The sequence below is a fragment of the Macrotis lagotis genome, chromosome 5 (assembly GCF_037893015.1).
Source record: "Macrotis lagotis isolate mMagLag1 chromosome 5, bilby.v1.9.chrom.fasta, whole genome shotgun sequence".
NCBI classification, from domain to species: domain Eukaryota; kingdom Metazoa; phylum Chordata; class Mammalia; order Peramelemorphia; family Peramelidae; genus Macrotis; species Macrotis lagotis.
In genome coordinates this window covers 265,191,340-265,215,602 of record NC_133662.1, presented here as the reverse complement: position 1 = coordinate 265,215,602, position 24,263 = coordinate 265,191,340, and the positions used below count along the sequence as shown (strand labels likewise).

Genomic DNA, 24,263 nt, shown 5'->3' with positions numbered 1-24,263 from the left:
ATTCCCCATATATGACATTCCATGTCCTATTTCCATGCCTTTGTACTAGTGGTCTCTCATGTCAAACAACTCTTTGGATATTTGAAGATGGTAATCACAACTCCAAGTCCAGACTTTCTTGCACACAATTATGCAAACCCACTATTATCAAACCATTGTACCTACCTTCTTCTTGTAATTCAGCAGATGCTTTTTGTAACTCAGCCATGTTGCTATCCACCCCATCAGTAAAATGAATAACCACCTTGGAAAAAGAAAAATGTACAAATGTTAAGCCTCACATGAAATCACCAGAATTTTAAATAGAAGGAGATGTTCAGGTCAATTTATAAGCATGCCTATTGCATGCAAAGTCCTAGACTGGACCATTCCAATAAAATAATCTGATTATCCATTTAAAAAAGAAAAAAATCTTGTCTGTCATAGTCCTGAGTATACAACAGGATAACAGACACAGCTCATGTGTTTGGACTGAAAGGTTAATTTATGAAATCTAAAGCAATATTTTAAATAAAAGAGGACACAAATGGATTGGAATATGTGGATAATTTACTTATAGAAACTACGGTCTCCTTCCCTCACCCTAAGCCACAGTGATTAATGATTCAAAAAATCCCATTTCAGGCTTAGTGAAAGAGTTAGTGGTGACTTGGGCATAAGGAACCATCCTATACCTTCTCCACAGGCAAATGCCTAAGTGAAGACATGAACCTGAATGTTGGACTCTTCCCTTCTGACACTCCACCTAAAATCACAGAACCTCAAAGATGGAAGGGACCCCCATGGAAAGGTCCATCAACTAGGGGAATACTTGAGAGTCTTTTCTTTGAGAGAACTAGTGTCCCCCTGAGCAAAGCAGGATTTCACCCAGACTCTCTGAGTCCAGAACCCAATATCTTTCAACAGGAACAGGCTGACTCCTTTGCTCATAGCAGTGAGCAAAGGTACAGTGCTAAATTGGGTCAGAGAAACTCCCATCTCTGGTGATTTACAATCCATGTGACTTTGGACAAGATACTCTCCTTTCTTGTCCTCAGTTTCCTCATCCATGAAATGAAGATTTTGGCTTGGATGGCCCCTGAGATCTCTATAAGCTCTAGATCTGAAAATGTAGGAAAGTTCCTCTGAAGGATGAATTTCCAACCAACAAAGAGTTCTAAAGCGTATATGGGCAGCTAGGTGGAGTCCCCCTGTATAGAACTCCAGGTCAGGTTTCAGGAAGACCCATCTTCCAGAATTCAAATCCTGCTTCTGACACTTAGTAGCTGTGTGACCCTAGATAAAGCACTTGACTCTATTTGCCTCAGTTTCCTCTTCTGTAAAATGAAGAAATGGCAAACCATTGTAGTATCTCTGCTAAGAAAACCCCAAATGGGGTCCCAAAGAATTAGACTGAACTATAACAAAGTTTGCATTCTCATGAAGTCAAAAATCATTAGAGATTCTCTTTTAAGAATCTCCCACCCACTCCCCAAAATAGCAGAGGATTTTGATATAAAAGGAAATCATACAGACCATCTTATTTTCTAGTCCCCTCACTTTACAGAAGAGGAAACTGAGACCCGGAGAGAGAAAATAACTTGCCCATGGTCACAAAGGCTAGTGACAAAATCAGAATTTGAACTAGGTTCATCTGACCCCAAATCCAGGTCTCTCCTCACTACAACACATTGCCTCTCATCTCCATCACTGATATGCAGAGACATCTCCAAAAGGACAGAAAACCAACCCCTTTCTCACCTTCACACTGCCTGCTGGGGAACTCCTGAATTTATTCCGATAGGCTTTCAGTGTATCCGCTGTCAGAAGATAAGGGTGCTGGTTGCGCATAGTCTGGAATTTCTCAAATAGGTCAGGCTGGTACTCAGAGAAGTCAAAGCCTTCCACAGGCCCAGAAGGACTGTAAGCCACAGCTGCCACCCGCACAGTGGGTTCCTGGGTGCCAGTGCAGCTGATCCGCTGGAGCTGGGTGATGCGGTTCAGGACAGCATCCACGTTGGATTCCAAGCTCCTCTGGGCTGAAAACACGTTCTGGTCCCGAGAACCATCAAAGCCAAGGATGACATCCAGGTGGCATGCTGGGAAAGAGGACCATGTCAAGCTGAGCAAACTCTTGGCAACATTTATCAACAGCAAAAAGCCTAGGAACTCTGGCAAGGAACTACGTCAGGAAGGAAATTCCCAACTACAAGGAGGTCCCTTATCAGGGACCTTTCACCAAGGCAAACCTTCGCCAGGCACATCAAAGTTAAATAACTTATCCAGAGTCACAAAGTCAGACAGTAGAGTCTGAAGCCACATCTTCTGGACTCTAAGCTCTGTCTTTTGTCTACTATGCTGCACTGCTTCCAAGCAGAAATGAAGTAGAGAGGGATAAATAAAGGGGGCTTTCCCTATAACCAATCTTAGGATTTGGGGAGAGGGAGAGGAAAAGGAGGGAAGTTATGTTGCTGGGGGGAGGGGGAATGACTACATGGCAAGTACGAGTCACAAGGGTATCAAGTTTAAGACTTTAGGAAGTCATTGAGAATTGGTCCTGTCAGCACTTCATGGTAATCCAATGGCAGCATTTAAGTCTAAGTCCTAGACTTACATTGAGGTAAAACAGCACCTGATGAGACAAATCAGTAAAATGTTGACTAGATGTTTGGATAAAGCTACACATTCTTGCCCACACACTCAAATAACCTCTTGAAGCTGGTAAATTAAAAATTGTGAGTAAGAAACCCAGCTCCAAAGGGCAAGAGAAGTAGGACCTATTTGGTTTAGAGTCATATATTCCCTCTTCCAATCAAAAACAAGTTTCTTGAGGACAGGAGTGGGGTTTCTTTGTCTTTGCATCCCTAGGGCCCACCACAGCATCTGGTGCTTGGTAGGTGGTTAGTAAAGGTTTGGTGATGGATTGACTGTATAAATGCCCCAATAGAAGGGAAGCTTTTTGAGAGTAGGAGCCTGGAAAATAATAGGTGCTTAATAAAACTGGTTGATTGGCTGATCATTCTATTCCTGTGAGAACACAAGTCAAACCACAGTTGCTAGGGGACCAGCATAGTATATAATCAACATAAATGAGATTAAGATAAAGTAAATGAAAGCCAAGCTGCATGGCCAGAGAACATTTGGAAGGATTCTGCTTGCATCTTTGGGGATGGGGTATTTAATTCATTTTCTGCTTTATAGAGGATGGAATTAAGAGGACCTTAGATCTAGGGTTTGGAGAGACCTCAGAAGCATCTAGGTCAACCCTTGTTGTAGAGAGTAGCAGACTAAGGCCCAAGCAGAATGGCTTGTTCAAGGTGATACAAGATTAGAACCCAGGTCTAAATTTGGATGACTTCAATTCCTGAGTTTTCCCCATTATCTCATGCACTTAATAATCAGTACCTCTAATGGCTTCCGAAACACCAGGACATAGAATCTCATGCATTGCATCATGCAGAGTTTCCAACACTTGCTCGCTCAGTTCAGACAGCTCCTGGACATTGCCCACTCTGAAAGCTATGGCACTGTTGGAAGCGATCTTTGACACTTCCCTTATGTCAATGTTCTTTACTCCAACGGCAAACACCTTGACTCCTTTCTGGGACAGTTCCCGGGTGGCTTCCTCAGTATCTTCCACTGAGTTACCTCCAGTGATCACAAAGGCAATCTGAGGGATCCGCTGGTCAATCCTACTGCCAGCTTCAGGCACAAAATGGTTCTTCCTGAGGTGGTCGAGACCCACGAAGGTATTGGCTTCCCTCCCACCTTTGTAGACAACTTTGTTAATAGCATCGATGATCTCTTCTTTGGTGGAAAAGTCCTTGAGGAAGAATTCATCAGTAGGGTCAGAATTGTATTGGACCAAGCCCACCTGGATGGAGTCACCGCCTTCATAAATGGTATCCACTATCCCCGACACAAAATGGAGAACTTCTTGGAAATTATCTCTCTTGAAGTTGATGGACCCGTCCAGCAGGAAGACAATGTCAGCTTTCTTTGCCACTGAAATAATCAAGAAAAAAAAAGAATTCATCTATTTATGAGCCCTCGGTAAAAAGATACAAAATGTGGTAGAAAAACTCATTGAAAGTCAAAAGTGGGATTTAGCATGCTTATCACAAATATTAAAAGGGAACTATGCCCCCCAAAAAAATCCTAAAATTAAGTGGCAATTCCTATATTAAATAGTAAAGATGGTAGTGTTGTGTTTCTGTTTGGGTCTTTTGTTTTATTATGTTTTGGGGCTAGGCTTATGATTTCACTGAGACAGGGAATGCCAGAAGACACTGTCTACTCACAGTATAGACCAGCTCCTATTCTGCAACCTACAAAAGCCATGAGAGGTTGTCACTTGTCCAGGGTCTAGGACCCTGACACTAATAGTAATTCTATTTCAGAGGCAGGATTTGAACTCAGGTCTTGCTGTGATCAAGGACAATTCTATCCTCAAACTCAGGATATCTTTATTTAGCATAATTAAAAAAACAGAATATGATGGAAGCATAATCTAAGTAAGGTACCTGGAGCATATGGGAAATAAAAATAGGGAAATGAAGTCTGAAAACAGTAATGGATTGGAAATAGCTCCAGAGCTAAGAGGATTCCACCACCACTTTAGAATCCTATTGGGATAAGAGAAATCAAGTCCAGCATAATTGCCTTGGAACCAGAAGGGATCTTCAAAGTCATCCAGTTCAATCCCTCATTTTAAAATTGGGAAAACTAAGGCCTGGAGAGGGCAAGTAACTTGCCTAAGATCATCTAGATGGAATGTGCAGAGCTGGGATTCCAACCCAGGTGCTCTGACTTCAAATCTAAAATCATTTCCACTCTATTATTTTGATGACTTAATCCTAGCAAGAATGATTTTTCAGAGTGTGCCACTGGAAATTCCGAATTCAAGGTTGTGTAAAAATTCACTAAAGCAACAAAGATAGAAGATAGCAGACTGAATCGGCTTATTATTCTTGGTCTATTTCCTCCATTTTATTTCTGCTTCTATTATCTAAGCTCATTGTCAGAGACACCTCTAAGACAAGAAGAAAAACTAAAACAGAGCAGTTAGGGACCTGTGGGGACAGAGAGAGCTCTATGTCCTAGTCTTCAAGAGAAATCAATTCCTCTAGAGTTTCATATGAAATTTTCCTCTGCCCCATTCCAAGCAAAATGCCTGACTTGCAAATGATGCTTAATAAATAAATATTTATTGACTGACTAGTTGATTTCTATTTCCCAGAGACTGTTTAAGGATGTCAAGTGGCAACCTCAGGCCTGGCATGTGATGATGGGAGGTCAAGACTAATCTGAAAGTGCAAAAATAAGATGGGTGCCCTGAAAGCTAGTGGTGAAGATGATTGGATCAGGGCTAGGAAGACAGTCAATACTGTATCAGAGGGTTTCAGCAGAGTGACTGGAGTTGGGATTGAAGCCATGGGTTCATGGGTTTCAATCAGGATAGGACCATACTAGTGACTTGTCCAAGATCACATAGACCTGGCGATGAGGGTCTAGACCCAGATCCTCTGACTCCTTCCACAACCCTATCTCAGATACTTAACAACTGTGAGACCCTGAGCCAAGTCAGAGTAATTCCAATCCTTAGTCTCTTCACCTATAAAAGAAGGATCCTTGTGGCCTCTACTCCCTAAGGTTGTTGAGAGGCTCAAATGAGATAATCCATGTGAAGGACTTTGTGATTTTTAAAGTGCTATATAAATGTGCTAGTATCATCCGGAATTACCAATGCAGCAGAGACCGAGGGAACTTGAAGAGTTTGAGAGAGCATTGAATATTTACATGGAGAAAGACTTGTAGAAGGACGACATGTGCAAGAATCGATGGAGAGAGGTCCTACAACCTTGCTACCACATCCTCAGCATGGGCAGTGGCTGAGTCAACAAAAAATGAGGAACTATTCATTCTATTGTGTCCCAAATAGCAAGTCCTCATTGTACATTACCTGAGCCCTGGGAAAGGAAGTCTAGGGATGTTCTAAGGAATGCATATGACAGTGAATGACAATATGATTACCAAAGTGTCAGTATAAATGGGCATCGAACAATGTTAAACTATAATACCATAATCTGTATCCACGGAGCATAATGTATTTACCTGGAGTTGAAGGAGATATTGGACCTGGAGGTGTTGGAGTCACTCCTGAGGGTCCAAATGAATTCATGATTTGGGTTTCGATATTGCGGAGATCCCTAAAGTCTCTTACGGTGAAGACAAGCCTGTCATTATTGGTGATCGTCTGCAGTTCTGCTCGGTCAGCATTTCGAGATCCCACTCCTATACTGACAATGCCTGCTGAACTCAACACCCTGGAAGACCTCGTCACATCATCCTGGGCCCTCCCTCCAAGAAGCAGGACAAGGTGTTGCGGCACCCCATCTTCTATTCTGCTTCCTGCTGACTTCACAAAGAAGTGTTTGGCCACGTGATCCAAAGCCTTGCCAGTGTTCAGTGGGGAACCCCCACGGAACCTCAAACGTCGGATGGCATCCAGAACGGCAGCTTGGGATTTGTGGGTCTTCAGTTGGAATTCTGGGAAGACCTCATTGCTGAACTGCAGCACACCAATCCTTACTCTGTTGGGGCCAACGTTGAGCTTCCGAACAATGTTGCTGATGAAATCGCGAATGTGGGCAAGTCCATCCTGCCTGACATTATCAGAGGAATCAATGAGGAAGATGATGTCAGCAGCATCATTTTCCACAACTGTAGAAAGAAGGAAAGAGAAGAAAAATGAGTATTTCTCTTGAGTGTACCCACCCGGGTTCACCCATCATCTTTAAATGTTGGATTCTTTTGCTTGAGATTCTAGGCATGGGGAGTAGGGAGGAGATCCATGATTTCATTGATATTGGGACCTGCCAGGATAGGAAATGTCTTCTAAAGCAAGTTGGCACCTTCTCCACAATTTATAGTTCTAGGGAGCTGTCTGGACCTCAAGGCCAGAATGTGTCAAAGGTGATATTTAAAGAGTGAATCTTCTAACTTCAAATACAGTCTCTTCCGGTTACACTGTCTCTTTGGTAGTTTTAGGGGATTTCAACTATTAGTCACCTTCTAAAAGAGAGATTCTACCTTTAGGAGACATCAGGCAGTTCCACTTCTCTCATGAACTATTCTTCTTAAATTCTGAACTTGAGATATATTCTTACTTCCCTCACCTCCCCCCACCCTCCCCCCACACACACAATGCTCAATTAATCTTCACAGAAGCCTAGGAAGGGAGGTATCTCTCTTATTCCTATTTTACAGATAAAGAAACTGAGACTTTAAAAAATCACCAGGATATAAGATTCCTTTACCAATCACAGACTTCTACATCTAAGCAACTCAAATTTGCAGATCAGGAAACTGAGTCCAAGGGGATTAAGAGACTTGCCCAACTCCTAGGGTGTGTGAATTTGAGATCATCTAGCTCCCACTTCTCTCATTTTCCCTCTCATTCATGCTAGTCCTACCCAGCTCTTTGTTTTAGCCTAAAAGAACATTTCTTGGGGAAAACATCATTACCTGTGGGCCGGTAAATGTTCTGCGTGAGGAGGGTCTGGATCTGCTCGGAGGTCAAGGTTTTAATCGGGGTCAGGAGCTTTTGTTCCAGGCCTGGCAGCTCCCTAAAGGTATTCACTGTAAACACATACTCCGGACTCAACGAGATCTTGACCTGCTCCTCGCGGTTGCCATTGCGGACCACGGTGAAGGGGGCCACCCCCGCCTGTTTAATCTGCGTGGCGGAGTCCTCCACTTCATCATCCGACTTCCCCGAAGAGACCAGCATGAGAAACTGAGGCACTCCCTCCTCGATGCGGCTCCCCAGGGGCCTCCGGAAGATGTTTTTGGACACGTAGTCCAGGGCGCTGCCCACGTTGATCTGGCGGCCACCTTTGGGGCGCAGCCTCCGCACTGCAGTCTGGACTTCATCCTTGCTGGTGTAGGCGTTCAGCAGGAACTCCACTCGGGGGTCTTCACTGAACTGGATCACAGCCACGCGGGTGGTGTCAAAACCCACGTCCAAGTCATCGATGAGCTTCTCGACCAAGGCCCGAATATAGGAGAACTCTTGGGCCGTGTTTTGGGACCCATCGATGAGAAAGACCACATCCCTCTTGCTGCTGACCCCTGGGCAAGTGGAGTGGTAGAACATTAGATCAGCCCTTATTAGCAAAAGGGACCACCAGGTTCATCTAGCCCAACATCCCCATTTTACAGATGAAGAAACTATGGGGCTAAGTTCAAGGTCACCGAGGAAAGAAGTGATTTAGCTAAAATGGGAAGCCTCTGACTTCCAGCACCTAGGTCAACACATAACAAAAGGCCTCATTGTACCTTACCTGAGCCCTTGGGAAGACAGTCTAGGTATGATCTAGGGGATGGACCAGGGGTGGACTGTCAGTGCATAAAGTCTGGGTCCTCACATGTGACAGCAAATGACAATAAAATCACAAAAGAAAAATATATATGTCCACTCCACTGGTCTCCTTATTTCAAGTGATAACTAATCTTAAAATCTCCCAAGATCACCAAAGAAAGAGAAGGTGGTCCATCAAATCTCAACAAAGTTTGACCTATATTCAATATTACCCTAAATTAATCAACTGCAGGCTGATACTCTGGGGGAGTTCCATCCTATAGAAATTCACATGGGACCCTAACCTCCCGCTGGTTCCTCAACGAAGAAGCTCCATCCCTTAACTCTGGGAAATTTCTGTAGCCATCTTCAATGCCAATCTGACTGAGTTCTCTCTGTCATCCTTTAAGTCCCAGCTAAAATTGCTTCTTCTACAAGATGCTTCCCCAAACTCTGTTAATTCTAGTGCTTTTCTTTTGTTATTCATATATATATATATATATAAATAATTATTTTTATTTTATTTTTAGACTTATATAGGTATATTTATATTTATTTATGTAAATAACTGTAAGTATATATAATTTTGTATTTATTTTCTAGATTTATATATAATCATTTGTTTTGCTATATTTAAATAAATATAATTATTTATTACAAAATATCCTATTAATCCTGTATATAACTTAATTATATACAATTATTTGCATGTTGTCTCACCCAGATTGGGAGTTCCTTGAGGGCAGTGGCCATCTTTGGACCCATTTTTAAGCCCAGTATTTAGGTAGTTAGGTGCTTAATCAATGTTAGTTGATTGATTGATATGTAACCTAATATAGCCTCCCCCATTAAAAAGCAGTAGAAATGGTCCCCTAGATTTATAGGGGGGAGCTCTATCAACTGTCCTTTTCCACATGTCCAGAGATCAAACTTACTCATTCTGGAATCTCAAGGATTCCTTAATGAAACTCACAAGAGTTAAAGGAGAGAAAGATAAGACTACAGGAAATGCCAGAAAAAAAGCGGCTTCCATCTTTTTACCCATCTCAACCAAATTAATACAAAACCAGGGATGGACTGTCAGTGCATAAAGTCTGGGTCCTCACAACTCCTTGCTGCAAGCATAGAAATATCATGCACATTGAACTACAGGGGCAAAGAGCCCTGATGAAGAAGAGGAAGAGGGAATAGGCTGTGGCCCCAAAGACTCATGGGAGGCCAACATAGTATAATGGAAAGAATGCTGAGTTGAGATCCAAGAAAGACATTTAACCTCTGACTCTCCAAGAGAACAGTTCTCAATTTTTTTTTTCAAATCAGGACTACTTTATATTCTCATACTCTTAAAAAGTATTAAGGACCTCAAAGAGCTTTGTTTAATGTGTGTACTATCTTTCAATATTTACCATTTTAAGAAATAAAACTGATAAATTGTATTTATTAATTCATTTAAAAGTACTATCGTGTTTTCCAGTTGTGTCTGACTCTTCATGACCTGATTTGGGTTTTTCTTTTAGGCTTTTTTTTGCAAGGCAATGGGGTTAAGTGGCTTGCCCAAGGTCACACAGCTAGGTAATTATTAAGTGTCTGAGGCTGGATTTGAACTCAGGTCCTCCTGACTCCAGGGCCAGTACTCTATCCATTGTGCCACCTAGCCACCCCCATGTGGGGTTGCACCTGTCTAGCTACCCATTTAATCAATGGAATATTGAGGCAGTCATGCATATAGTTCAATAGCAAAAATAAAATACTGGAATGGTTTGCCATTTCCTTCTCTAGCTTTTTTACAAATGAGGAAATTGAAACAAACAGGATTAAGTGATTTGCCCAGGGTCACACAACTAGTAAGAATCTGAGTCCAGATTTTAACTCTCAAAGATAAATCACCAAGTATTCTTCCCATTGTGCCACCACGGGTAGGGTTAGAAACAAATTTGGTATTAGAATTTATCCATTACATATAAACCTAAATGATTTTTTATGAAAAATAACTTCCTAAACAAAGATAAATTTAGCAAGAAGGATAGCATTTCTTTATATTTTTTTACAACTCTCTTTAATGTTTGGCTTAATAGATCAATCAATAAACAATTATTAAGCACCTATTGTGCACCATGCATTGAATTCTCATATCAACTTCTTCATTCAATCTATTATGCTATTTTGTTTTAATTGAAGTATCTGAAAACCAGCTGAACTAACACAGATCTGTAGCTGGGAAAGGGAGGAGTATTTCATTTTACTAGACAATTTAATGGTAATATTATGAAAATAGTCTTGACCTCACAGACACTAAAATCTAAAAGATTTTAGAGACACTCAGGGATAGTCCACAGACACACCCTTTGAGAAACGTTGCTCTAATTTTACTATACAAAGAGGCTTCCTACCGGCTGCCACTAGCAGAGGGCATTTCCTACACTGATGAAATTCCAATTCTGTGAAAGCCCCCAACCCTTTAACATTGTTGGCTTCCCCTGCACACTTGTATGATTCTTGTGTGTCCATAGTTACTTACATTTTGTTTTCCCTGACAGATTAAAAGCACCTTGAAGGCAGAGAGTGTCTTTTGACTTTCTTTTTAAACCCAGTGCTAAGCACAATTCTAGAACATGGTTGGTGCTTAATAAATGCCTGTTGCCTGATTGTCTAACTGAGCTTGATACCCCCTGAAAGTCTAGAATTTTTGCCTCCTTGCAAACGTTAGTCTTCTCAAGGGCACATCACCTCGGATTTTGAATCTAAAACTAGCTCTCACTCCATACCATAAAAGAAATGTGCTTAAAGGTCATTGCTATCTTGAATCTAGGCATGGTCAAATAGACCTACCTGGTGGTGTAAGCACAGGTGCTATCTTGTCCAGCTCTTCCCTGGTGAGCAAAGTCACTTTTTCTGAGATGACCTGTTCAACAGAACTGAGGTGTTGGAAGGTGGGGATGACCACGGCAAAGTCGGGGATGTAGGAGATGGTGCGCATTTCTGTGTCATCGTCATGACCAATCTGTATACCAAAAGGGACTGCACCACTGCTCTTCAGGACCACCGATGGTGCTCGGATGTCATCCTGAGACCTGCCTGTGCTGAGAACAATCAAGAACTGGGGGATGCCCTCGGTGATTCGACTCCCTGCTGATTCTATGAGGATGTTCCTCATGACAAAGTCCAGGGCTGAACCCGTGTTAAGGGATGAGCCACCTAGCAGGGTGAGCTGGCGGATGGCATTGATCACAGCCTGCTTGTCCGAGTAGGAGTTCAGGTAGAATTCAGGTCGAGCTCTCTCACTGTACTGCACCAGGGCCACCCGGACCCGGTCAGGGCCAACATCCAGGCTCTCTACCACTCTCTGAACAAATGATTTCAATAAAAAGAAACCACTTCTGACACCTTCGGAGCCATCGATCAGAAATATAACGTCCTTCTTCTCACCTGAACCTAAAAAGAAGAAGCCAAATCAGATGACTCGCTTAGTGTTAGCACCTACTCACCACCTGGCATGGGAGATGGTATGCATTTCCCTTGGGAGAAACCCAAGAGACTTAGTGGTGGAGGGGAGGGGAGGATGGAAATTGTTCCATTAGTCTTCAATAATTAGAGTCACTTCATGACCTTGCAGAATAGAAAGGGGATCATAGCATCACAGATACCTCAGAGGACATTAACTCTACCGATGAAGAAGTTTCCCTGAGATCAACAGATCTTGCCTAAGACAACAGAGGTAGTAAATGTCAGAGACAGGATTTGAATACATCAACTCTGACTCCAAATTATCGGAATACAGACAGAGCTGGAAAGGACCTTTGAGGGCAACTAGATCAATAGCTTACCTATAGACAAGGAAAACAGGAGCCAAAAAGTTTGTGTATTTTTTCCCAAGCAAAGGTCAAACAACTAGAAAGTGTCAGAGACAGATTTTGAACCCTATTCTTCAACCCTAAAGTGTAGCCCAACAAGTTTTATCTGGGAGAAACCTGAAAAATCATATAATTGAACTCCTTCCTTTTAGAAATGACCCAGATCATCAAAATCATTTGCCCAGAGTCATATAGATATTAAATACCAAAGCCAGGATTTGACTTTCCACCCAATAATCTTTTCACCTGTCTAGCTATCCATTTAATCGATGGGAAACTGAGGCAGTCATGCATATAGTTCAATGGCAAAAATAAGATCATAGCACGATGTAATAGTTGACTTCCTCAGCAATCTCCCCATTAAGTTACAATCCTATCTCCACAATGACCCATGTGCCTGGAAAAGCAGCTATGGCCAAGCATACCTTGTGGTGGTGGGCCACCATCTTGCACAGTTTTTAAGAGATTCACAATCTGTGGCTGAAGCTCTCCAATCTTGGGCAGAGATTCCACAGATAGGATAAATGCAGGGGAGGGTACAATCCTTTCTAATTCAGCAGCATCTGCATTCTTGGCTTGGAAAATGAATGGGATAATGCCAATTTGTCTCAGGTTCTGGGCTGGCACATCCACACGATCAGTTGACCTGCCAGCAGCCAGAAGGACAAGGAACTGAGGCACCCCTTCCTCAATTCTACTTCCAGCCGACTTCACGAAAAATTCCCTTTGTGCCGTTTCCAGGGCTCTGCCTATGTTGAGGGGTTTGCCTGTTTTAATCTTCATTCTTTTTACAACATTCAGGATCTCTCCCTTATTCTGGTGGTCAGAAAAACGAGACTCAGTTTTGACATTGTCACTGTACTGGGCCACCGCTATCCGGGTACCATCGGGTTTCACATCCAGTTCATCAATTATCTTGTAGAGGAAATCGCGGACTGCGGGGAACTGGCCGACCAGATTGGCTGAACCATCGAAGAGGAACAAAATGTCCCGCTTGTTTTCTAAAAGAAAGGTGAAGGAAAACAAAGTAAGCAAAGCAGACACTGATGATCACTCTTAGTTGAATTGCAATCAAGAGCTCCAGGGACTTGCTAACAGGATTCACCAGGTGTGGAAGAAGATAGCTATACCAGCAGCTAAGAAGGATGCCGATCCACTGTCACTAAAGTTTCCAATCCTACTGTATTCATCTGGGAATAGAAAGAAGAAAGGATGAGTCCATGACTCAACACTTTGCTTCTCCAAAAAAACAAAAACAAAATCATCACTAGAAAAGTTCCACTCGTGAAATGCCATTATTAGCAAGATATAGGCAGGCTGCATCCTTTCCAAAAATAAATTAATGGATAAAACAATTAACAATGCTCTTTTCACAATCATGTTGTTTAATAGTGTGAGATTGATCTCCCATGACAAGGGGATGTTGATGGATAATGAAACATGCTACCACTTAGTCAGTTAAAATTAATGATCATTTCACTCATTTTGAGATTATGCTAGAGGATCCAAATAGTGGCCAACAAGACACTCTTTCTCATTGTTACATATGTTCCTATCTCCTCTGTCCTAGTTCAAAACTTTCATTCTTCCAAAACTCCCTTTAAAAAGGTTCAAAGAACCAGGGACAAGATGAATTTATGACTCAGACTATATTGGATGACTCGATTTTATTCCATTCCATCCAAATAGATCCTGGGAGCTATTCTGATTGTAAGAATTAATGAGTTCTATGACTGTCTCTAGTCAGCAGCGGTGTCCCCAAGAAGCCTTCTGAGCCCCATGAACATAGACAATCCAATACGGGAGAGGCGGGGTGGGAACCATGCCATCTTTTCAATCTAATGTCTTTGCCATTGTGTTCACAATAGATGTTTTACTAAACATCACACATAGAAATGGTCCAAGGTGAACTTCCCCACAGTAAAATAGGAACTCCTTATGGGAAAGAAATAATTTATTTTTATCTTTGATTCTCAAGGAATCAGGGTAAAGAATTATACTAAATAACGTCTGAGACACTATTAAACTTTGGAGTGCCTGTATGACCTTGCAAATTTAGCTCAGGTATTAAAAGATGGCAGGTGCAGGTGTAGGTTGGGATCAACTGTGATGAATCTAGGCAATTCTCTGATCCAGTCCTATTCTCACTGATGTTCACATGAGCAGGCTAATGCCCAAGAGGACAATTTGGAGCAGATTTAGGATCAAACAGATCAAGTGTTCTATCGTAGTAATGTTATCAGGATGTGTCCAGTCAAGACAATTTCTTCACCTGTCAAATAAGGAAGTTGAATTTCATGGTCTCTGAGTCTCTAATCCTGTGACCTCTCTGGGCCTCAGTTCCTTCATCTGTAATTGTGGGAGTTGAACCAGATGATCTGTGAGGACCCATCTGGATTTAAATCTCTGATACTTTGAATCCCTGTCTGCTCAGTAAACCAAGCAAATTGGCATTTCTGCCACGGTACAGAATTCAGAAGGACAATGGCAATTTTCAGGTTGGAGGGTTATCAAAACCCATACAATTCTTGAATTTTAAATGTTTTTAATTTTTAAAATTAGGTTTTAAAGTATTCTAGTGGGGAAAAAAAGGACATGGAATGAACAAAAACCTAATAAAGTAACAGAGTCCTAATCTGTTTGAAATGGAACTGAACCTCAAGAGCCTCCTTCCTATTCAGTGTTAGAATGTAAACTCCTTGAGGGTTGTCTTTGTAAATTAGCACCATACTCGCAGAATCCATAGTGAGGACTTGGTAACTAGCTTTTTAATTTACTTCTTGTTATGCATTTCCTCCTTCAAGAGCATGGAAGAATTAGAGCATGCTGGTATAGTATCTGTGACATCCAATTAAAAAAAAAGTCAACCCCAGGAAACTTCCATCCCTTTTAAGGGTTAGATAAGATAGAGAAAGGTACTGACCAACTGCCTCCCAGTTTGGTCTCCATTGGAGTGAGGAGATAGAGAGTTTTTGATGAAGAAAATTGAACATTACCTGTTGGGGCAAGTGGAACTTCTTCCACACCACCACTAACATAGGTGGTTAGGGGCTGAATCAACTGCTGTGGCAAGGCAGGTAGGGAATTGAAATCATCCATAAGATAGACCAGGCTGGGATTAAAGGCAATCTGCTCGAGCTCTGCCTTGTTAGCCTGGCTAGCCCCCACACAAAAGGTCAGGACTCCAGCTCGGGCTAAAGCATTGGAAGCTTGCAAGTAAGAGTCCCCTGACTGCCCAGCAGCCAGCAAAAGGAGAAGCTGAGGGACGTTCTCATGGATCCGGCTCCCACCAGCTTCCGTGAAATGATTGGAGCGCACAAAGTCAAGCGCAGAGCCAATGTTCAGAGTGGACCCCCCCTTGAGTTGCAGCTGCCGCAGGCGAGCAAGCAAATCTGCCTTGGACTGGTATGTGTCTAGGGAGAATTCAGTTTCAGGCGTGTCACTAAATTGAACTAAACCGACCCGGATATTGTCATAGCCCACATCCAGACTGTTCACTAAGTTCATTACAAAGTCGCGCACGTAAGGAAAGTTGGCGTTTCCCACGTTGAATGATCCATCCAAAAGAAAGATGATATCCCTTTTGTTTACAGGAACTGCAGTGAAGCACAGAAAACAAAGTGAGATACTCAGAGACAGGTAACACACTTTGGAAGGGTGGACCATGTGTGCAACCCGCGCAAGCACACATGGGAACATCACATCAAGACCACAGAGAAACACACAGTGAGGCCAAGCGTGCCCTGCCCATGGGCAGCAAATATGACAGATGGCTCTGCATATTTCTTTTCAACTACGGCTACTGGTGAAGCATTTTGATGGTCAAGGGTAAGAAACTGAGTGGAGCTCACAGAACACATGAGTGAACCATCTCCCGCTGGAAAGGTGCTTAGCATCCAAAATCATCAGAAGAGTGAGACCCTTCCCCAGTGCCCCAAGAAGAAGTCCACACACCAGGTGCCATTGATGTTGTCACAACTGGGGAAGATGGTGAAAATAGGTTGGAGCTGTTCCTCTAATATCTGATTGGGACCATCCATCTGGACCTCTTTGGTTTCTTGTGAAAAAGATCTGGGGATTCTTAGTGGATTATGAGCTCAAGATGAGCCTATAGTATACTATGGCAGACAAAGAAGGTGCATGTTAGACTGCTTTAGGGGCTGTAATGCTCAGGACTAGAGAAATGGTGACCTTACATTAGTCATAACAGTTTAGATATGGTATTGATGAATTGAAAGGAAACTGGGAGGGGAGAAGGACTAAGGTCTATTTTATACATAAGGATTGGCTGAAGGACTTACTAACCTGGAGAAGAGAATTTGAAGACCTGTCAAGGCAAAATGATTCAACTTGATCTGTGCTCCAGAGGGGAGAACTGAGGGTTTATGTTGGCAGAGGGAATTTTCTGTGCCAATGAAATTACAAATCTGGTCCTCATCCTTAACACTCATCTATTTTATTTTGCCTTTTCCCCCCCTCTTATCAAAACCATTTGTCCTTAGGTGAGCCAAGGGGATAAATGGAGGCAAGAATTGGTGATAACTGTAAATACAAAAAGCGACATCTCCTCCTGGAGAGTGGACTGACATGGGTCAAGAGGAAAGTCATAGGTAAACAAAAAATCAAAATCTTTTCCCCTTGCCTCCCTGGAATCCTGTGTTCTAATTGATAATATTTGTTATTATTCCCTGCTGATTTCCTTATTCTTTGAAAGTCACAGAATCACATTTTAGTTTAGTTTTGTGACATAAAATATTTGCTCAAGGCAACATTCAAATGGAATGTATAAAGAGCCTCAGTCTATACAGTTAAAATGTTTTAAATGCTGCTTATAAGGCATGATTGGAGTCATGAAGAGATTAAGACCTGGAAGGGAACTTGGAAGCCTTCAGGTCCAACTTCTTCATTTTGCAATCCATGAGGTTGGGACTTTCCCAGAGTGACATAGCTAGAAAGTATCTGAGATGGCATTCCAATCCAGTTGTTCCTGCAGTTCCCATTCATTACACTATCCTCTTTCTCAGTGTAGGAAATGAGTGACCTTGGGTCCTGCAGTATTTACTCATTTTTAAATAAATGCTTAGCCAGTGTCTTCAGGACATTGATAATCTGTATCATAATCTGATTCCTGACAAGTCACCTCATCTACCATCACTGGATCACTAGCCCCTTTGTTCAAATTGGAGACTCAATGAGATCTAAAGTGTCCTGGGACAACCAATTTCAATAACTTTGGCATGGGATGGTTGGAAATTTGAAACATAGAAAGACAACTAAGCCTTAAGATGGTGGGGCCTCCAAAGACACCAAATGATCTTAAGGTTTGGCATGCAATCATGCAAGAGAGGAGAAGACAGTGACTTGAAGAAGATGGTTAGGGTGACAGGTGGTGGTTCCGTGATATTCATCTTCATTAAGGACGGTTGGGTGGATCGAATCCATTCAGGTTACAGGTTCCCAGAGTAAGGCTCGCAGGAAATCGTTTGTGGACTTAAAATTGAGCTTAATCTTTCTATCCTTGTTGAGATCTCATTATATTTGGGGAATTTGAAGAGGATGGAATTCAATCTTTTGACTCTACTCCTCTTTACACAGAGACCCATTCAGACATGTGACCATTATAAACTGACCTTTAGTCATCCAAGATCCAGGCTTCTCAACCCCAAATAAAAAGTGACCTCAAGATGAATCACTATCTTTTCTCTCTTTTTTTTTGCAATAGTCTGTTCTGGATTCTATTTAATGACACAGAGGTCAAATCCTTTCCTCACTCCAAAATCTCATTTAAAAGCTACTACGCTACTTATGGTTTGGAACATACCTTGGGTGGTTCCAGAAAGCGTTCTTAATGGTGCCAGCAAACCAGGTAGAATGGCTTGCAGAGGCCCAATTCGGAATTCTGGAGGGATGAACACCAACGAGGAGTCAAAGGCAATTTCTTCCAGCTCTGTTCTGTCCGCCATTTGGCTCCCAATGGAAAAGGTCATGATGCCATTTCTCTTCAACTCCTGGGCTGGCTGGCTGATGTCATCAAGGGACTTACCTCCCGTGATCAACACCAGGAGTTTGGGGACTCCTTCTGCGGCACGATAACCAACGGAACTATCGAAGAAGTTTTTTCTGATGTAGTCAAGGGCAGCACCTGTATAGAGCACTGAGCCGTTAAGGGGCTTCAGCCTCCGAACAGCACTGAGGACATCCCTTCTGGTTTGGAAGTCCTTAAAATAAAACTCCGGCTTAACGGTGTGTGCATACTGGGCCACAGCCACTTGAATTAGATCCTGTCCAATCTCCAGCTTCTGGATGATTTTGTAAATGAAGTCACGGATGGCATTGAAGGAGGCTGGTCCCCGTGTAGATGTGCCATCTACCAAGAAGACTATATCTCTCTTGTTGACTTCAATGACTGCAGGCAGTAATATTATATAGTAAGTGGACAGGCTCAAATACTCACATTCAACTTGATTCTCTAAAAACCTAGAAGGATATTGAAGACACTACAATATCTCTTTAACTGACTTAAGACCAAGAGTTTTCCAGTTGGCAGTTCTCTGGACTTTCTGTTTGCTTCAATTATAGCCACATCCAATCCTAAACAATAGCAATTAGTAAACGTTAAGTCACCTAAGGAAGAGCAAATTAGATTTGATCAACTACCTATTTGGGGGCATCACCACCGAAACTCAATGAGATCTTCTTTGCTCCCCAAATACGCCACTTGATAAACAACCCTGAGAAAAGAAATTGTTAGAAACTCAAAAAAGAAAAAAAACAAGGACTTGATCTATGATTAGGTGTGTCCCATTTGTCAGTCACAGGAGCGCAGGACCCCAGTGTCTCCAAATGCCAAAGCAGAATTAAGGTCGAATTAAAGCTATCCTTTTCCAAAGCTTTTTGCAACTTCCATTTTCAGAAAATAAAATGTGATTTTGAAATCATTGTGAGAAAAAAAAAACAAAAATAGGAGGAGGGGAACCATTAAAGGGACAATTGATACACAAACCAAGCAAATAAGATCACAGAAACCTCTCTATGAAGGTGCATTCCATTGAAAGTATATGGATTAATTCCATAGGAGCCAAAACCACTACTGACAATAAAGTGAAAAAGACAAAAGACCGGAAAAATAAAAGACATATCATAACCAGAATGTTTTTAGTGAAATAACAACAGTAGACCATCTGTAGGACCACATGACAACATCAAAAGGAACAGAGAATACTCTATGCATCTTAGAGGCATGGGTAAATTTTCCGGGAGCCAGAGGAGAGAAACACATCAGAGAATTTTGGGTGGAGAGCAAAAGAAACAAAATAGAAATGATATCCTCATGTATACTACAGATTACTTGGATAGAAAGAAGCACCAGATGAACACTGCAGAAATAGACCTCAAGTCTGGTCCAGAAGCATGGTGTAGTAATGATGGGGATTCCAAGGATGAGGACATCTGTCTTGACTAGTCATAGTGATGATTTCATCCTCCAACAAGTGGAGGGACCAACAAAGGCAATTTTATCCTGTATCAAATTCTTGATCACAAAGAAAAACCAGTTGTTGGAAGGTTGGAAATAATAGGAAGCTTGTGTAGAAGACACTATTCCATTCTAAAATGTGTGAGAGATGAATCAATTGGCTAGCATGCACCCTGGAATTAGGGAAAGTACATCTCAAAGGGTTCGGTGAAAAAATGAGTCAAACCCTATGGGATATTACTCCAAGAGATATAAGGAGCTCTCAAGAATAAAATTCTGAACACGTCAAGAGGATGATATGAATGCATAGGGAACTCAAAAGCTAAAAGAATTGATGAAATGTACAGCACATGGAAACAAAGAGGAACAACAGAAGACAAAAATAAACATCATGATGCTTTGAGATTAGTGTCTGGAAGACAAAAGATCAAGGTGAACTGATACTAGAAAGCAAATCTAAGGACGATATAATCTTAGTTTTGTCATCTTGGTTCTAGAGGTTTCTCCTTTTGTCTTTAGCTCTACTAGGGAAAAATGAGTGGATCACAGAGAGCATAAAACTACTTTGGGGAATGGATGAAGATATCTGAAAAGGGAGACAGGGTAGAGATGCTAAATTTTGCTTCTCTTTTCTCTGACAAGGAAAATGATCTTTGGACTGGAAAGAACAAAATAAAACTGACTAATAATGAGTAGATATCAAGGATAAGTGAGGAGAAAGAAAGAGAGCACGTAGACATGGGCTTTGCTCTGCTAGCTCCTATAGGTAGAACTAGGGACGATGGATGGAAGCTGCAGAGACAAATCTAAGATTAATGTCAAGAAAAAAAAATTTTAACATTAGATATGTGGGGGAAAGCATAGATCAAAGACCTCAGAGGTCAGCTAATCCAATTCATTTTACAGATGAGGAAAAACAGAGGTCCAATCAACTTAAGTATTTCCCCCAGATCCCACGAGGAAAAAGCACCAATGATGCTTACTTGAACCCTTAGAAAAAGGGAGCTGGGAGAAGAGAAGGAACCTGGGATCCCAAGCTCAAGAAACTGAAGGCACCTCAAAGCTTCAGAGATTCATAGATTTAGAGCTGAAAAGGATGTTAGAGGGCATCTAATCCAATGCCTTTGTTTTCCAAATGAGGAAACTGAGGGTCCCTATTCAAGTTCACTAAAGTAATTAGAAGTAGAGCCAAGGGGCAGCTAGGTGGCTTAGTGGATAAAGCACCGGCCCTGGAATCAGGAGTACCTGAGTTCAAATCCAGCCCCAGGCACTTAATAATTACCTAGCCTTGGGCAAGCCACTTAACTTCATTTACCTTGCAAAAACCTAAAAAAAAAAAAGAAGGAGAAGAAGCAGTAGAGCCAGGATCTGTCCAGATTCACTGGTTATTATGTTTTTTTCAAGGTCATTGAGTCCTGTCTCTGAAGAACAAGAATATAGAGGAAAAAAGGAAAGTTTCTGGATAAGAATGCATGTCTTTTAGCATTGAAGGTCACAAGAGCATTTGATGTACCAACATACACACACACACACACACACACACACACACACACACACACACACACACACACACACACCAGAAAGGAACATAGCCTCTCTCCTGACCTACTTGAGCTTCAACAGAAAGACTCCTAGGGAACTGTTCATCTATTTTCTGGTTGTGATCCCTTTGGCTATGTGATCTGCCTAGCTATGAATCACCAGGACCTGAACTTCCTCTCAGCAACTATAGGCATCATTTTCAAACATCACCATAAAGGGTTAGTACAACTTTTAGGGAGGGACAATAGAAGCAACTGATCGAGTTGTACCCTCAACATGGGGCTCTCCCCACCCTCCCTAAGCACCAACTCTCAGTGGGACAGCACTTGTGATTAGGAAGCTTCCCCACCTGTCGAACCTCAATCTGCCTCAGCAGCTTCCCCCAGTAATCTTGGCTCTGCGCTCTGGGGTCATGATAAAGAATAAGGTGAGCCCCTTCTCTTTTTTCTATTTTTTTTTTTTTAGTTTTTGCAAGGCAATGGGGTTAAGTGGCTTTCCCAAGGCCACACAGCTAGATAATTATGAAGTATCTGAGGTAGAATTTGAACTCAGGGACTCCTGACTCCAGGGCCAGTGCTCTATCCATTGAGCCACCTAGCTGCCCCAAGCCCCTTCTCTACATAAGAGCCCTCCCAGTGCTAAAATGAGTGCCCTGTAAAGGATAATGTTTTCTGCAGTAAAACCAATATCTTCTGGGCAAACTTATTTAAGATGTTTTTGATTATTTCCTTTTCCTTTTCAAAGCCTACTTTTATACATAATGCAAACACCAACTCCAGCCTAGTCCAATTACATGAGTTACCAGTTAGAAAAAAATGATTAAAACCTATAACATTTAGATGAGTAATTGCAAAATATTCAAATGAAATTAGTCATTTCCAATTGGCTCCAATGCCATAACACCTAGAGGGTTTTTAATGACCTTTTCTCCTCAATTTTAATTTATAATACAAAGGAATAATCTCTCTGGGCTAGTAGGAATCTTGAGAACATCCTGTCCAGTCACTCAGTTTTCAGTTGAGGAATTTGAAGCCTAGAAAAGCCTTGGCACCACCACTAATTAGTAGGAAGGCTGTCCTAGACAAAGAATCAAGAGGAGGTTATACAAGAGAGTCTTTGCAATTAGGCCTCCAAGAAGATATATTACTAAGTCTTTCAAAAGCCCTGGTTCATAAGGAGAATTCAGGACTTCTCACCTTGAGAAGACAGTAAACTGTCCAAAAGCCCAGGATGAATTAAGTCATCTATCTTCCACTTAGGTTGCAAACAACAGTAAGGTCCAATCATGAAGTAGATTTAAATTTCAGGGATAAATAATATTTTCAGGGTTTCCTACAATGTTTTTTACCACTTTTGCTAAACAGAGACAGACTAGAAAGTTCTCTTAATAATGATTCATATCACACCAAGAGCCAACTATTACCAAATCAAGTTTTCTTGTTCTGAAACTACATAATATCACGCTGAACTCGAAAAACTCTGGCTATCATCCCAAGACACTGAGAGGCTGTGCTGACTTACAACGGTTCCATTCTTCTGCTCTGCTTCCGACTGTACTTCCAGCTGAAAGGTAACCCACAAAACCCCTTTATTCAATAATGTCCAGAGAGGTATACATACCTTGAGTGACAATGGTTGGGGGCTGCAACACAATTGTTCTTTGGGCCACTCCAACAATGTAGGGCAGTAAGTATTCTCGTAAGTCGCCAAGGCTCCGAAATTCCGGAGTGGTAAACACGAAATTGTCATCGGTAGCAATGTTCTGGAGCTCTGCCCTATCGGCACCCTGGGCCCCAAGGCCAAATGAAAATATACTAGCTTGCTTCAAGGCGACCACCCCATCTCTAATGTCATCGCTAGACTGTGAGCCACTGATGAGCACTAACACCTGGGGGACCCCTTCCTCTACTCTGCTGCCTCCTGCCTGAGTGAAGTGGTTCTCCACCACAAAGTCCAGGGCAGCCCCCACATTCGTCTCCTCACCACCAATGACCCTAAGAGCCTTCACCGCGTCCAGAATATCAGCCTTTGCGGAGTAGCTATTCAAATAGAAGGCAGTTACGGGCTCATTGCTATACTGCACTAGCCCAACTTGGATCTGCCGAGCTCCAATGGAAAGTCTCTCAAGGAAATTTACAAGGAAATCGCGAATGGCTGCAAAATGACTTCCAGTCTTGTCTGATCCATCAATAAGGAAAATAAGGTCAGCAGATTCTTGTGCTTTAAAAGAGAGAAACGCAAAATGTGAAAGCGTTAAAAAATGAGTGATTCCATGCAGTCACACAGCATTCTGACATGTTTCCTTGGAAACCAATAAGAAACACGGATATGGAAAACACACGCACACACACACACTACATATTGAGTGAGAAACATGACAAATCTCCTTTAGTTCTGCATTCTGGTTGGATAAGAGGCACCTGTAAAACTCCATCTTGCTAAATCTTTCATTTCTGATCTTATTTTAGTCAGAAGAGTCAATGTCTAATAATGCTAAATATTGAGCCCACATTCTGAAGACCTTTGCCAATTGTTTTGGGGAATCAATTTGAAATACAATCTGCATATAAAAAACCAAAAGAGAGAATATTCCCTGGAACATGGTAGGCATTTTCTAAATGCCTGTTGGTTGGTTGACATAAAGGGAAACCAACTGAAATAAAAAGATGATTTGTAGTCCAAGGATGTATTAAGGGAAAAACTAATAAAATATTTCTGAAACCTTTCTATTTGTAATTCAGTTGTGAATACAAGAAGACTGATGTCAGTCTAAGTTTATGAGTGGAAGATGATACTCCCTGATATGCAGATTCATCAACTTTCACCCAGAGCTTCACATATTAGATGAGTTTGGTACCTGGTGCTTTATCCTTTTAGAAATATCAGTTTCATTTTTAATGTTGGAATGCATTCACTTTTGTGAATATGATAGGAGGGAAACTAAAGCAAAGCAAAATGCAAAGACCAAATATCTCAATAAGATTTAGAATTTGGCTTAATTTGACTTGTTATTGGCCATGATGGAGATTCATATTGAGCCTAGACGCAAGTCTTG

The 24,263-nt window shown here is 41.7% G+C and overlaps 1 protein-coding gene across 2 annotated transcripts in view; it reads right to left on the bottom strand.

The window, feature by feature from the left end:
- COL6A3 (collagen type VI alpha 3 chain) overlaps nt 1-24,263 on the bottom strand; it is a 93,670-nt gene that overhangs the window by 44,992 nt on the left and 24,415 nt on the right. For both annotated transcript variants that reach the window (XM_074189796.1, XM_074189794.1), the window contains 10 exons: nt 22,829-23,428; nt 18,014-18,598; nt 15,189-15,788; nt 12,618-13,193; nt 11,171-11,773; nt 7,507-8,112; nt 6,094-6,702; nt 3,385-3,984; nt 1,741-2,078; nt 166-244 (listed from right to left, as the gene is read on the bottom strand). In XM_074189796.1, the coding sequence (XP_074045897.1) occupies nt 166-244; nt 1,741-2,078; nt 3,385-3,984; nt 6,094-6,702; nt 7,507-8,112; nt 11,171-11,773; nt 12,618-13,193; nt 15,189-15,788; nt 18,014-18,598; nt 22,829-23,428 (5,196 nt within the window). The remainder of the gene's footprint in view (nt 1-165; nt 245-1,740; nt 2,079-3,384; nt 3,985-6,093; nt 6,703-7,506; nt 8,113-11,170; nt 11,774-12,617; nt 13,194-15,188; nt 15,789-18,013; nt 18,599-22,828; nt 23,429-24,263) is intronic.